At 44.4% G+C, this 16150-nt stretch overlaps 1 protein-coding gene across 2 annotated transcripts in view; it reads right to left on the bottom strand.

The window, feature by feature from the left end:
• CA10 (carbonic anhydrase 10) overlaps window positions 1-16150 on the bottom strand; it is a 509383-nt gene that overhangs the window by 22442 nt on the left and 470791 nt on the right. For both annotated transcript variants that reach the window (XM_032321598.1, XM_032321597.1), the window contains exon 5: window positions 2807-2902. In XM_032321598.1, the coding sequence (XP_032177489.1) occupies window positions 2807-2902 (96 nt within the window). The remainder of the gene's footprint in view (window positions 1-2806; window positions 2903-16150) is intronic.

Below are 16150 nucleotides of genomic sequence, written 5' to 3'. Positions count from 1 at the left end.
TTGGGCCGATTAAAAATGACTGACAAATTTCCAGAGTGCACACAGATGATTTGTGGGCTCTGGTGTGTTGGCGGCGTGGGAGGGAGGATGAAGTATGTACTTGGTATAAGTGAGCTTAAGTGGGAAGTTAATGGTGTGTGATTGAGCAGTAATTACAGCCAAATCTCAGTTCCCTGTGGTCATGGATGGGAAGGATGGGGGAACAGGAGGGGACAGAGATAAATAAAACCCACAGATAAACAATTCTCTTATTTTAGCCAATAACTCTGAGCCTTGTATGGCTCTGGTTTTGGCCAGGGTGCCATCTCTAGGGATCATCTGACTCAGAGGAGGGGGTCTCTCGTTTTCTGTGTCTGCCTACCTGGCAGTGAGCTGAGAAGATGGGCCGAAAGACCAGAAGGAGAAGAGGACCACCACAGGTGAGGTGCCCGTAGAGCCAAGGGCTCTGTTCATCTCATTTCTAGGCAAGTGCCTAGCACAGGACCAGCCGTTGTCCCACACTCAGTCGGTGTTTTGGGATGAGTGAGTGACAAGTCTTGGCTTGGATAATTCACTGTGGAACATCTGGGAGTTGGTTAAGTTGGACAAAGAAAGGCTGTGGCTTATTTTGAGATCCAGTGAGAAAGCTTCAGGTTTGCTGAGGGAAAGAATGAAAGCATCCCTAGGGAGCCCAACTGGCCTGAGAAGATGCAGGAGCTGGTCCCCATCCTTTCACCGAATGCAGGGCAGGGAACACAAGTTCCTCCCAACAGCCCACTGGGATGCAGGCATCTGGGATCTGTGTCAGTCATCTTCCTGTAAGTGCCTGGGAAACACACCCATGGTCTGCTGTTGAGGGAGCTGACTTCCTGGCTTGTCCGGCACCCTGTCAGCTGTAATGTGTCTGAGCTTGCGGACGACAGCTACTGACTCAAGCACTTGGAGCAAAGTGAGGTACCAGCAAGGGCTTAGGCTGAGGTGCCTGCCCAAGGACAAGCAGTGTTGGGCAGCTCAGGGTGGTGGACATGGAACCCTGGCACTGGGAAGGCCAGCAGGGGAGGTGAGCTCCTGGACACGCACGAGGCAATATTGTGACAGATTTGCAGGCTTCCCAGCACTGAGCATGGCTCAGGATGAATGCACCCGTTGTATCAACATCATGACTGAGGCTGGTTGAGGGCTACAGAGTTTCCCCCGTGCTTATGTATGGCATCAGGGCGTGGGGGGAGATGTTTACAGGTCATGTCCTCTCTTCGTCATCTCAGTTGTTTCTCTGTGCTCTGTTGGGGAGGCGTGTGGTATGAATAAGGTCATTAGCGTGAAAGTCCAGCAAGACCTGGGCTCCTTTCCTGGATGGGCTGTTATGAGCTCCGTGCACTTGGGTGGAAGCCAAAGATTCTCTGCATCATTTTCCTCATCTGCAAGATAAGGACACCGATGGCCACCTCATGGGTTTATCAGTAGGGTTAAGCCGTAAAATATATGGAAAGTACGTATCTCAGTGCCTGGAATTCAGAAATCTGTTGTTCATTATAACAGGGTCTGTGACAATGGCAAGAAGTGTAGTGTAGGGACTGGCAGGATCTGTGCCAGGACCCATGTCCTTTGGGGTGTCACATCAGGTGTCCAAAAATATGCTTTCCTGGCCAAAAGCCCCTTCCTGTCTTTGGTAACGACAGCCACAGGAGTTTTGTGGCCACCAGATGTGTCTGGCTGATGTACAGTTCTGCCCAGGCCACAGAAAGGCCCCGTGGGACCCCCATGAGGGAGAGGAACTCAGGAGGTGGTGTGGGCTCTGGAGAGGGAGGACCAGGTAGGGCCAAGTGCCTATGGCAAAGGGTGATGCTTTTGGGGAGGAAACGGGGGTAGTGCCTGGGGTGCCCTCAAGCCCAGTCTCCTGGGCAGTGATCATGTCACCATGAGAATTCTGTTAAAACCCCCCAGTGGCAAATGCTGGATTTCTACCAATCATATTCACCAGATTCCAAGTTCTGACTGGTCTGGCTTCCCATGGTCTGGCCCAAACTAAGGGGCTAGCACAGTGACTACCAACTTTTGAAACTGTCACAAATTCCTTTTGTTTTCTTTCTCTCTCTCTTTTTCCAATTGGAAAGACATTTCTTCTTTTTTCATTTTCTTTTAAATTTGCATACCTGCTTCCCTCCATATCTGTCAAAATGTTAAAGGTGATTATTATTATTATTATTATTAATAAACTGGAATTTTCTTGGCTGGAGATCTGTTGTTGCTGTTGACTATTGGGGAGATGTGGAGCCTCCTAAGAATGTCATAAAGTTAGTGTTGGTGATCTTTGCTTAATTTCTCCCAGGGGTGCTCACGAGAGAGAGAGGAAGATGGGAGATGTCACACGGAGCAACTTCAGGGAAGCTGGAGGGGACGGTTCAGGGCAGTGCCTGGAGGGGAGAGATATCTCACATTTCCCTTCCAGCTCTGTTTCCAAGGGGCCACCAAGGGACAGGAGCTTAGTGCTGTGGGGTGTCAGTGAGCCACCCCTCTCCTTCTGTTGCATCCTTTTATGTGCAGTGGGACCTGAAGCCCGTCCCTAGCTCCAACTCCCCATTTCTCTCTAGAACAAAGGCTGCCGAATCCTCAGATTCTGAGGCTCTGAAAGGTTCCATCATTTCTGCATCGTCATGAAAGGGACCTCATTTGTCATAAATCTCATGCGTATCAAGGTCAAACTCCTGCAGCTTTTCTTGGGCATGGACCTTACCCCTTGTGTTATTTCAGAGATCCAACAGAGACTGGTATTCTGACCGGGCTGGGAAATGGCAAGAAAAGAATGAAAGAGGGCAAAGACACTTACTTTTATAAATATAGAAACTACCACCAATCCATTAGGGCTCTTTGCAGCTTCTGTGACATTTGTATATAACTCATGGTTATAGTGGATAAGCTGCACCTGGCAAGAGGGAAAAACAAGAGTAAGAACAACAACCTTGCCCAAAAGGTGGGAGACAGGGCGTCTCCTTCCTAGATAAGGGTTCACTCTAAGGTGTATTGTAGAACAATTGAAAAGACAATCTTGTAATTTAAAGAGATTCAGGGAGGTGTGTGTACATGGATGTGTGTGTGTGTGTGTGTGTATAGTACACACACACACACACACACACACACACACACATATACAAAAGTACCCATACATCTTTGCAAATGTTTTCTGGTAACAATCATGCCTTTAATAAGCTCAGTGCCCATCTGGCTCTGGCTCCGAGCCACGATATTTCCCCTAAAGCGCGTGTAAAATGAAATTCACTTTAGGAATTCTCTTATTAGGAGTGGAACTGCCCTGCAGGGGCAGACATGCCCTCCTGGCTGCATCCACAGCTGCCACTGGCACTGAGCGAATCTTCCTCGTGGCTTGCACGAGCAGGGAATGGTTAGGTTCTGAGTCAGCCCAATGACTCTGAGAGGATAGTGGCCAGACTATGAGATGTGGCATCCTGATCAAGAGAGAGTGGTGGCTCAGGCTGCTGATGCCCCATTCGGGCCAAGGTCATCTGCTGGTGCAGGACTCAACTTCCTCCTTGCTGAGTGAAGGTCAGAAAACTGCTTGTTAAGCCCTCGTGCAATAGTTAGCATGGGCAGCAGACAAAGTCTTGGATCTGGGTTCCAGTAAACTAGGTTTTCCCTCTCTTACCTAATTCTTTTTTTTTTTTTAAATGCCTTTTTAAGAAATTGTGAAACATAGCATCCATATATGTCCAAATGAATGCCCCACCAATTTTTAGCCACATGAGTAATAAACTCCGTCTTACTGGAACTTGATTACTTCCTCTGAAAAACAGGTGTGATTGTCTCTCCTTAGAATTCATCTTAGGCTGTGGTTTTAAAATAGATTTTTTTTAATAGTATGGAAGTATAATTTTTGTAACAAACTGAAAAAATAAAAAAAAGTGATAGTTCCTCCCCCACCTCTGTGTAATCCCAGCCCAAGCAATATGACTATTAACACTTCAGCATATGTCCTTCCTGATTTTTTTTATGCTTATAGATCACACACATATACATGGAGGGTTTTAAAAATAATAAAAGATGCAGGGTCTATACATTTCTAGGATTTTCTAGGATTGAGGATCCTAGAAATTATCTAGGATAGATAAATTCTGAGAAACATATAACCGACTAACACTGAATTAAGAAGAAATAAAAATCTGAACAGACGAATACAAATAAAGAGATTAAAGCAGTAATCAACCCCTCCCTCACCCCCCAACAAAGAAAAGCCCTGGGCCAGATGGCTTTGTGGGTGAATTCTACCAGTCATTCAAATAATTCATGTCCATCCTTCTTAAACTCTTCCAAAAAATGGGAAGAAGAGGAAATACTTTCAAACTCATCTGAGGAGGTCAGCATCACCCTGATACCAAACAAAGACAGACACTTTAGGAAAAGAGAACTACAGGTAATTATTCCTAATGAACACAGATGCAAAAAACGTCAATAAGCTGAATTTAATAGCACACTGAAAGGATTATACGTCATTACCACGTGGGATATACTCCCATGCAAGGATGGTTTAACATATGTAAGTCAATCTGTGTGATATACCACATTAGCAGAATGAAAGATAAAAACCACATGACCATCTGAATAGATTCAGAAAGAGCATCAGACAAAATTTACCATCCTTCATGATAAAAACTTTCCACAAAACAGGTATAGAAGGAACTCACCTCAATGCAATAAAAGCCAAATATGAAAAGCTCATAGCTAATATAATCAATGGGGAAAAACTGAAAACTTTTCCTCTAAGACAAGGATACCCACTCTTGCCACTTTGATACAACAGAGTGCTAGAAGCCCTAGGCAGAGCAATTAGGTCAGAAGAAGAAATAAAAGGCATCCAAATTAGAAAGGAGGAGGGAAAATTTTCTCCACAGATGAAATAATCATGTATGAAGCATACACTGAAGATTTGCCCACAACAAAACACTGTGAGCACTAATGAATGAGTTCAGTACAGTTATAGGATACATACTCCGTATACCAAAATTGATGGCACTTCTATATACTAACAAGGAACTATCTGAAAAGGAAATGAATAAAGTCAATCTCATTCACAATTGCAACAAAAAGAATAAGGTACAATTGACCTTGAACAACACAGGCTTGAACTGAGCTGGTCTGCTTACATGCAAATTCTTTTTTTTTTTTGATACATACAGTACAATATTGTGAAGGTATTTTCTCTTATGATTTTATTTATTTAATTTAATTTTATTTTTTCAGTGTTCCAAGAGTGTTCATTGTTCATGAGCCACACCCAGTGCTCCATGCAATACGTCCCCTCCTTAATATCCACCACCAGGCTCACCTTGCCCCCCACCCCTTTCTCCTCCAAAACCCTCAGTTTGCTTCTCAGAGTCCACATGATTTTCTTAATAGCACTTTCTTTTCTTTAGCTTATTTTATTGTAGAATACAGTAGTGTACAAATGTGTATTAATTGACTATGTTATCAGTAAGGCTTTTGGTCAACAGTAGGCTATTAGTAATCAAATTTTTGTGAAGTTAAAAGTTAAACAGGAATTTCTGACTGTATGTGGGGGGGTTGGTGCCCCTAACTCTTGCATTGTTCAAGGGTCAGCTGTACTTAGGAATAATCTTAACCAAGCAAATGAAAGATTTGTACACTGAACATCTATTAAACATTGATGAAAGAAATTAAAGAAATAGGTAAATGGAAAGACATCCCATTATCATGGGTTGGAAAAATTAATATTGTTAAAATGTTCATACTACTGCTATTCAGCTCAATCCCTATCTGAATTCTAATGGCATTCTTTATAGAAATAGAAAAAAATTCCTAAAATTAATATGGAACCACAAAAGACTCTTAGTCAAATCCATCTTTTATTTATTTATTTATGTTTAAAAATATTTTATTTATTTATTTGACAGATGGAGATCACAAGTAGGCAGAGAGGCGGGAAGAGAGAGAGGAGGAAGCAGGCTCCCTGCTGAGCAGAGAGCCCGAGGCGGGACTCGATCCCAGGACCCTGAGATCATGACCTGAGCTGAAGGCATTGGCTTTAACCCACTGAGCCACCCAGGCGCCCCTCAAATCAATCTTGAATAACAGCAAAGCTTCCTGGTTCCACAATATAGGTCAAAGCTATAATAGAAAAAAGTATGATAAATAAAAACATACATATAGACCAATGGAACAGAAAGGAGGATCCAGAAATAAGTCTGTACACTTATGGTCAACTGATCTTTGACAAGGATGCCAAGAATACACAATGGGCAAAGGATAGTCTCTTCAATAAAGGATGTGGGGAAAGCTGGGTATTCCCTGGAGGAAAATGAAATTGAACCCTTATCTCATGTCATATAAAAAATTAACTTAAACTGGATTAAAGACTTATTTATAAGACCTGAAGCTGTAAAATAGTAGAAGAAAATGGAGGGGAAAACTTCTTGACATTCATTGGTCTTGGCGATGGCTTTTCAGTCATGACAGCAAAAAGTACAGGCAATAAAAGCAAAAGTAGGCAAGTGGGACGGTATCTGAATAGCTTCTGCATGGCAAAGGAAACAAAACAGTGAAAAGGCAACCTACAGAGTGGAAGGAAATGTTTGTAAGCCATGTAGCTAATAAGGGGTCCATATCCAAAATACATAGGGAGCTCATACAACTCAACAGCAAAAACCCAAATAACCCAGTTAAACATGGGCAAAGGATGTGAATTGATATTTCTCAAAATAAGACATATAAATGGTCAATAGGTACGTGGAAAGGTGCTCAACAACACAAGCCATCAGGGAAATGCAAATCAAAATCACAATGAAATATCTCCATACACTTGTTAGAAGGACTATTATAAAAAAAGACAAGAGATTATAAGTGTTGGTGAGGACGTAGAGAAAAGAGAACCCTTGGACACTATTGGTAGAAAAGTAAACTGGTATGTCACCATTATGGAAAATACTAAGGAGGGCCCTCAATAAATTAAAAATTGGACCGCCATATGATTCAGTGATTCCACTACTGGGTATGTATCCAAAGCAAATGAATTTGGATCTCAGAGAGAGACCTTGGCAGTCCCATGTTCATCACAGCATTATTCACATTAGCCAAGATATGGAAATAACCCAAGTTTCTGTTGATGAATGAATGGATAAAGAAAATATGTAAAGAAAAATAAGATGTAATATTATTCACCCACACAATGAAGGAAATCCTGCCATCTGTGACAACCTGGATGAACCAGAGGGACATCATGGGAAGTGAAATGAGCCAGAAAGAGACTATTGTAGGATCCCACTTATGTATAGAATCTCAAACAGTCAAACTCAAGAGAAACAAAGTATAGCTTGGTGGTTGTCAGGGGCTACAGGGAAACAGAAATGGGATGTTGGTCAAAGGGTACAAAGTTTCAGTTGCATAAGAGACATGAGTTCAGGGGCTCTGAGTATGGCACGGTGATGCTCGTTTGCAATACTGTATTGCCTACTTGAAATTTGCTAAGAGCACCGATCTTTTTTTTTTTTTTTTAATGTCTTTCCAGTGTTCAGAATTCATTGTTTCTGCACCACACCCAGTGGTCCATGCAATACGTGCCCTCCACAATACCTACCACCAGGCTCACCCAACCTCCTACCCCTCTCCCCTCCAAAACCCACAGATCTTAAATTAAATCCTTTTGACACACATACAAGAGTAACTATGTAGAGGTGAAGGATGTGTTATTTAGCTTGACTGTGGTAATTTTTTCACATTTTACTCATGTGTCAAAACATCAAGTTGTACACCTTACACATACACAATTTTTATATGTTGAAGAAATCTTGAAAAGTTGGCAAAAAATAAAGAATGCAACAACTCGGTAACAATAGAATGTTTATAATTATGACTCTGAACTTGATTTTTTAAAAATGTAAAACTAGTTGGTGGCTATCTCTCAAAGCCAGTGTGTATAGAGCTACCTAAGTTTTTATAATAGCTGGAGAATTTCCTGTCACATGAATGGCTGGTGACACGTTTAAGCACCCTCTCACTGGCTTTCAGTTTGTTTCCAGGTTTTCTTCTGTCTTGTAAACAATGTCACATCAAGCTCAGCATATATCTGTCTGTAGCGGTGTGAGCACTTTCCACAGGCTGATTGGAGGATCTAATAAGACAGCACCTGTAAAAGTGATTTATGACTCTGAAAAAGTCTAAGTGTATTATTATCAATATCCTCTATTGCATTAAAAAAAGGAGGTAAAGTTTTAGAAGCCGAGAAAGTCAATGATTTTTTTAGAAAGCGATTTTCTTTGATCTTTGAAAAAAAAAAAAAAACCCACCTCTGATACAGTGGTTTGCAACCTTCTCTGTGCATTTAAATCCCCTGGGTGCTTCTAATACCCACCTGTGCCTGCTCCCCCAATTCTAATTTCATCGATTTGGAGTGGGAACAGGGCACCGAGATTTGTCAAATGCTCCCCAGCCAGCGGGCAGCTGGAGCGGCAAGCCAGGGCAACACAATCAATGAACACCCACATCCCATCAGTGCCCAGTCAGGTGGATGGAAACTTGGATCTGAGAATACGCTGAGCATCTTGAGTCATTAGAGCCTTTCATGGAGGGAGCATGGTGTTGCTGGGCTTGAAATACCCTATTTGCTTATTGCTTTTTCACTTCTTGTGCGTTTTGCCAATGGTGGCAGATGGTCCTACAGCAGCTCTTCTGCAATCAGAAAGGCAACCACAGGCAGGGACTGGCAACTCTCCTTTGCCTGCACAGAGCAGATCGGGCAGGTTTTTCAGGCCTAGGCCGATCATTTGCCTCCCTCCCGCTCTCCTCCCCCCCACCTACCCCCACACCCAGCCCGCGCTATCTGCGGGTGGGGAATCGTTGCTGTGTAGAAGAAGCAGGAGCTGCGGGGGGACCTGCCACACCTCCCTTCAGTGTTGAGTAAGCTTCTTAATGAGAATCCAAACACACCCTGCCATCTGCTAAGATCTTCCCACCAGGTGACCTACAGAACCACCTGGGGATGGGCCAGTGTTGCAAGGCATTCGTGGAAAATTCAGCATGTTCTGAGAATCAGGCATTGGAGAGCTGGGATCTGGAAGGTGTTCCAGTGGCGTGGTGCTTCTCTCCAACTTGCATGACTGAAAAATGCAGGACAAAGTCTCTTGAGCCACTGGGTGACCCACAGGGTGGCTTTCTGCAAGGGCCAGGGACTATGACAAAGGGGCTGGCGAGCAGAAGGGTGAGGCTGTGCTGTGCTTGAGGCTTGAGTTGGCATACCGAGAATTCTGATCTGATGACTTGCCTCCTCTTTGTTACAGGACAAGTTGGCTAGGGTTTTGATCTCATGAGCTTGGGTTTCCATTGGGAGTTACAGATGGCCTGCTTCTTACCTGAGGGTCAAACCGTATGAGATTGACTTTTTGATCTACCAAAATAGTGATTTTATAGAATTAATATAATCTTAAAATAAAGCAATTTGGAATACAACATCATCCCTCTCCCAAGGCTCACACATTAGATGTTAAAAAGACCCATAGTGCTTTTCTACTCAATGCACAGTACAGGAATCAGCAGCCACCATAGCATCTGGAAGGGAACCTGTTAGACACGTGGAATCTTGAGCCCTACTCTCCATCTCTTGAAGATCTGCATTAAAAAAAAAAAATTCCCTGTGATTTGAATGCAGATTAAACTTTGAGAGGTTCTGTTTTCACAGATACTCTTGGTTGGTTAGCAAAGAGCCCTGTCTGGTCTGGCTGTTCCCTGTTCTTCTGGTTCAGATAGGCTGGGTTGAGGAGTACAGGTATCATGGAAGATAGGCTGAGCCCACATCATAGGAAGCCTAGAACAAGAGCTATGGAAGGGTTTTGAGCAGAGGGTAAGATGATCAGCATGGACTACCAGAAGGCAGATTCAAGCCTGCAGAGCCTGGAGGTAGGGAGGGTGTCATTTCAGGAGGTAGCCATTAAGGTGGACAGTGTTTTGTAGGAAAACCACAGAATATGCATGTTTGGCAAGAGTTGGGAAGAGTGGGCACCAAGCGAGCCCCCAGGCCTCGGGACAGTTAGGAGCCCCAGAAGACCCTATGAAGCACCTTGGCAGTGGCCGGGCTTCTTGTTCCACCTGTTACAACACAATTTTGGCATCGAAGGCAAGAGCAGAAGATGCATGGGACCTGCACAGTCCAAGCAGGGCTTAACTATGAAAAAGAGCTGCTTCTCTCCCTAACTTCCAGGTCCCTTGAGTGGCAATTATAGTTCCTGCAGCTGATGCTTTGTTCCTCCCCAGCCGGGCACAGTGGTGCTGATCCAATGCCCACTAACCACACACAATGTGCCTGGTGTGGGTGGGTGGGTCTAGCGGAAGAGGGTCTGCTGCTTGTTCTACTATGAATTTGTGGGGGGAGACAGCCATGTACAAATCATATCCTGCTAGGAAGAAAGTGTCAGATTGGTAGGGGAGGTCTGAAAGTGATGTCTATGGGTAACTCTTCACCAGTTATAGGCAATATTTTAAAATCCCCATCCTACACATTCAGAATTTTTAATAACTTGAATGAGCACAGAGATGTAGTTTGAGCCTCAACTTTGTTGCTCACTCGAGGGGATCAGTGTCTGACATGAAAGAGGTGACAGTAAGTGGATGTTTGACCTCTGAGCAAGAGCAAGGCAACTTCAGAGGGCAGAGAGCCAACGGGCAAAGTGCTCACAAAAGCAAAGTCTCCACACGCTAATCCTGATATGATAATTAAGCATCTAGTTTAGTTATTCATTAAAGAGCTGCCCCAAGGTCTTCCGCCAGCCTCGTTGGAATTATCATGTGAAAGAGCTAACCCTGGATTACAGGAAATTATTTTATAATCTTGACTTCTTATTAATTTAGATAGGTGCCCTCAATGAGGGGCTTTCTGGAAATGCAAGACTGAGACATAGTTGTCTTTAAGGAAGAAGTAAGATACTGTTGGCTTTTTCATGATGCTCATATGGGGCTCAGAGCCGGACACCAGGATCCGGCACATTCTCCGTACTGAAGTCCTTCGTGACCTGATGTGAATCTTCCTTGCGTGGTGCTGGCTTGAACCTTGTGTTCTCACCTTAGAACCTGCTGTCTCACTCGATCCCTTGCAGACACCTGGATTACACTTGTTCAAGAGATCTTGGAGGGCCAGCTACGTGCCGAGGCCAGCTGTATAAGACTGATGAAGTCCTTGACCTCCTAGAGGTCATTTCAGAGAGCATCCAGAGCTTTGAGGAAACATACAAGACTTTGGCCTGCAAAGTGAATGGCATAGTGGGGGGGGGGGATGGAGGCAGGGCATGGAGGCGGGGCATGTGGGAGTAGGAACGAGGTCAGGTAGCATATAGTTAGTAGGTGAAGATCTGTCCGCAGAGGTGATGGACATCTGAGCTGCATTCTGATGATGAAAAGGAGCTAGGCGTGGAAGACTGGAAGGAGGCAGGACACTGGCAGAGAGCATAGCCTCTGCAAAGGGGTAGGGACAAATGGCTGAGCATGGCTGGGGAAAGATGTAGGTGGCTCAAGATGGTACCAGGTCATGGGGGGCTTTGCAAACTATGGTAAGGAACTTTGACTTTATTCCAAGCACAGCAGGAAGTCAGAGGAAGAAATCAGTTGATCCGATGTATGTTTTTGAAAGATTTCCCAGGGAAGAGGGGAGACAGGGGAGACCTTGCCTCCTCTTCTTTACCTTACAGCTCAGTTCTGGTCTTGTTTTCCCTAGGACATCTTCCATGAATCATTGGCCTTGAACATCGAATGTAGCTCCTCTCTGCTCCATAGCGCTCTTGTCCAGGGGCAGGGTTCAAATATCTCACAGCTGGGATGGCAGGGGTACTGAGCGATCAGGACAGGTGTAAGTCCTAGACAAACTGGTACCATCGTACGGGTGCTGAATGTCATTGTTGACATTAGTTACCATTGTCATTTGTCGATCATCATTACCAACATTGGATGCACACTTATTTGTGCCAGATGCAATGCCAGCAGGAACATCAACTCATTGAACCCTCACAGAATTCCACGAGTTGTGCCATGCTGTCCATCTGAGTCATGGGGACACTGGGCCTCTGAGAGATGCTTTGTTCTAGGGAGTGGAAACAGTTGGAATTGCCCTAGTTCCTATGTCAGTAGAGTTCATACTCTACTCACACTCGTGCATCATGATATTCTTTGGGAAGTTATTATTTTCTCTACCTTTGAATAAACATCTCAAGGGCAGGGGTATCTTATATCATATTCTCTCCCTTGTACCTGTTATGGGACTTGCTTGGAAGAGATATTGGCAATGTTTGTCGAGCGAATCCCAGTTCTGCATCCTGTGGATTCTTCATCCAGGGAGGGGCCTCAAGGGAAACCCAGGCCAGCCACTTCTTTGATAAATGAAGAAACTGAAACCAGAGAGGGGCTTGCCCAAGATCAAACAGTCAATTGTACATCTGTTCATTTGACAGGTGTTTACTGAGCAACTACTAAGTGAAGGAAAAGTCAAACAGGGAGACAGGGCCAGATCATGGAGAGCCTGGAAGGCCAAGCTAAGGGGTCTGGATTCCATTCTAAGGGTGATGGAGAATCATGTTTATAACTGTATCTCAGGACCACAGGCAAAGCTTCTGTGCCCCATCATGGAAGTGAGGAGCCTGACAAATGTTGGTCTTTGGTGCCAAGTAACTCAGCTCCCAAGCTGATGGAGAAGTACTCATCTTTACTACATGTACAGAATTACCGCAAGCAAGCTTCCAGTCGACCACAAGCTATCCTTGCCATTGGTTGGGTGGAGAGCACTGTGTGGTGCGAAGTGCTCACACCAAGATCACACTTGGCAGTAATGAAGTGATTCATGGGCACGTGCCAGGCTGCGGCTTGCTTACCCTTCATGCCTCAGCAGAGTGTCCAGCTGTGTCCTCAGACCCTGCTGTAGACACCTAAGTTTGGTTTTCCCAGGCAGATGCTCCATTAGCGGGAGCCCCTTAGTGAACTCGGGAAAGAGCCTCCTGGTCGTGGAAGACCACATATATGGCATTCCTTGCTTAGACACCTACCTCAGTGCCTTCCTGTTGCTTTGGAGATGGAGAAAGAGACCCAGATCTGGGCACAAGCCTTGTGTGGCCTCTGGCATTTCCCACCATGTCTGCTTGTTTCATGAGCTCTGGCCACAGTGTGGCCAGAGTTTCAGTTTCCTTACGCACCATGCTGCCTCCTTCCCTAAAACCTACGCATATACTTTTCCTTCTGCCTAGGATGCCCTTCCCTCCCCTCTGTGCCTGCCTTTTATTTACAAACTCCTTTAGCTCTAAGCTCAAGGGTCACCTCTTGAGAGAGATCCCCATGACCCACCTTCATGGCATCCAGTGCCTTTCCAGTTCTGTTTTAATTCATTGTGTGATTGGTTAATGCTTGCCATTTTTGATTGATTAAAGTCACCACTATGCTGACTTTAAGCTTCATTTAGGCAAGGGCCGTATCTGATGGGTACTTGTGATGTCCCCATGCCCAGCACAGAGCCTGGCATGTATTAGCTATAGCAATATAGAAACAATTGTTAAGTGAATGAGTGAAGCCATGTAGGCTGGCAGGAATACAGTAATATGTGATGTCCCCGAGGGACAGGGAGAGCAAGGCACTTGGCTGAGCTGGTAAAGGAACAGCCTGGAATCCTAAAGAGAGAATCTCTAATGGGAACGCACCACGGGGTACCCTTGGGCAAAGCTGGCCTCTCATTTACAAACAGGGACAATATTATTAACTACTTCACAGAACTGTGGTGATGATTTTATGAGACAAAATATATAAAGCGTTGAGCTCAGGGCCTGGCATCTTGCAAGCACTCAGTAATTAGCTCTTCAGGATGACTAACCAAGTGACCAATAACAGAGCCTTCAGCTCCTGCAGGAAGAGGGGGTAGGTGCATGCACCCTGCTCTTCTGGGTCATCACTTCGAGCCTGTTCTCTCAAGGAAGCTCGAGCAAAATGTTGCCTGTTCAGAACCCGGATCATTTTCCAATTTCTCTTGTCCTGTACAGACACATATAGAGTACCCCGTGTTCCAGGCACCGGAAGAGGTGAGGTTTTTTTTTTTTTTAAATTTCTTCTCAGCGTAACAGTATTCACTGTTTTTGCACCACACCCAGTGCTCCATGCAATACGTGCCCTCCCTAACACCCACCACCTTGTTCCCCCAACCTCCCACCCCCTGACCCTTTGAGAACCTCAGGTTGTTTTTCAGAGTCCATAGCCTCTAATGGTCCACCTCCCCTTCCAATTTTCCTCAAACCCCTTCTCCTCTCCATCTCCCCGTGTCCTCCATGTTATTTGTTATGCTCCACAAATAAGCGAAACCATACGATAATTGACTCTCTCTGCTTGACTTATTTCATTCAGCATAATCTCTTCCAGTCCCATCCATGTTGCTACAAAAGTTGGGTATTCATCCTTTCTGATGGAGGCATAATACTCCATAGTGTATATGGACCACATCTTCCTTATCCATTCGTCCATTGAAGGGCATCTTGATTCTTTCCACAGTTTGGTGACTGTGGTCATTGTGCTATAAACATTGGGGTACAGATGGCCCTTGTTTTCACTACATCTGTATCTTTGGGGTAAATACCCAGGAGTACAATTGCAGGGTCATAAGGAAGCTCTATTTTTAATTTCTTGAGGAATCTCCACACTGTTCTCCAAAGTGGCTACACCAACTTGCATTCCCACCAACAGTGTAAGAGGGTTCCCCTTTCTCCACACCCTCTCCAACATATGTTGTTTCCTGTCTTGCTAATTTTGGCCATTCTAACTGGTGTAAGGTGGTATCTCAATGTGGTTTTAATTTGAATCTCTCTGATGGCTAGTGATGATGAGCATTTTTTCATGTGTCTGATAGCCATTTGTATGTCTTCATTGGGGAAGTGTCTGTTCATATCTCCTGCCCATTTTTTGATATGATTATCTGTCTTGTGTGTGTTGAGTTTGAGGAGTTCTTTATAGATCCTGGATATCAACCTTTGTCTGTACTGTCATTTACAAATATTTTCTCCCATTCCATGTGTTGCCTCTTTGTTTTGTTGACTGTTTCCTTTGCTGAGCAGAAGCTTTTGATCCTGATGAAGTCCCAAAAGTTCATTTTTGCTTTTGTTTCCTTTGCCTTTGGAAACATATCTTAAAAGAAGTTGCTGTGGCTGATATCGAAGAGGTTACTGCCTATGTTCTCCTCTAGGATTCTAATGGATTCCTGTCTCACATTGAGAGCTTTTAACGAGAAACATATCCCTGGTGGCTCGTACTATAATTGAGAGGTTGGCAGACTTCCCCCAGAGTCAGAAAGTGAATAAATTCAGCTATGTAGGTTCTAGGCTCTCTGTCACAACTCTTGAAGTCTGCCTTGGTATGAAAGGTGCACACAGACAAGACAGAAAGGAATGGGCATCTCTGGGTTCCTACAAAAGTCTATGCACAAAAACAGGCAGCAGGCTGTGGTTTGCCAACCCCACTAGTCTAAAGTTGAGAGATGAATACAAAACTTCAGGAACATACATTATCCAGTAAGTGTTCTATGGAGACAAGAAGAAAATACATATTGAAGGAATGGAAATATTAACCTCTCCCTCCCTTTAAATGAGGACTACCACTGTCACTTTTCTACAGTTGTTTAAACTTCTCAAGGGCAGATTCAACTCTGGGAGAGTCTGACTGAAGTCAAGAAACAAGAGCCACCCGTTGTATGTCAGATTCCAGGCATCCAGAGATGAGCAACCTATATTCGACTACCCCATTTGTTCCTGACCTAGGCCAATGATGAAACAAAAAGGCACAGAGAGGTTAAACAACTCTTCGGATATCACACAGCCAGGGGACTCTGCTCTGCTTTGCTTTGGAGCGTACACACCTTTTCTCCCCACAAGAAAGGAAAGAGGCAAGGAAAGGAGTTTTAGATCTGAGGGCGGATCACATTTCAACAGCGGTTGCTGGAACAACAATTATAAGCTAGAACGTATTTATAGAGCATCATTAACAAGCTCATCTTTACGCGTAAGAGCACACACAGTCTGTGGAGGAGAAGGCGGTTTCATATCTACCAACTGCCACGTTCTGGCCCTGGAGTTCAGCAATTATCTCCGGTCTGCCTGGTGACTGATCATTTCCCCCCTTTTAAGACATGGAATGCAATTACAGC

Source organism: Mustela erminea, chromosome 18, assembly GCF_009829155.1.
Source record: "Mustela erminea isolate mMusErm1 chromosome 18, mMusErm1.Pri, whole genome shotgun sequence".
Taxonomy (NCBI): domain Eukaryota; kingdom Metazoa; phylum Chordata; class Mammalia; order Carnivora; family Mustelidae; genus Mustela; species Mustela erminea.
The sequence above is the reverse complement of the archived record's forward strand: the minus strand, read 5'-3'. Positions and strand labels throughout refer to the sequence as shown.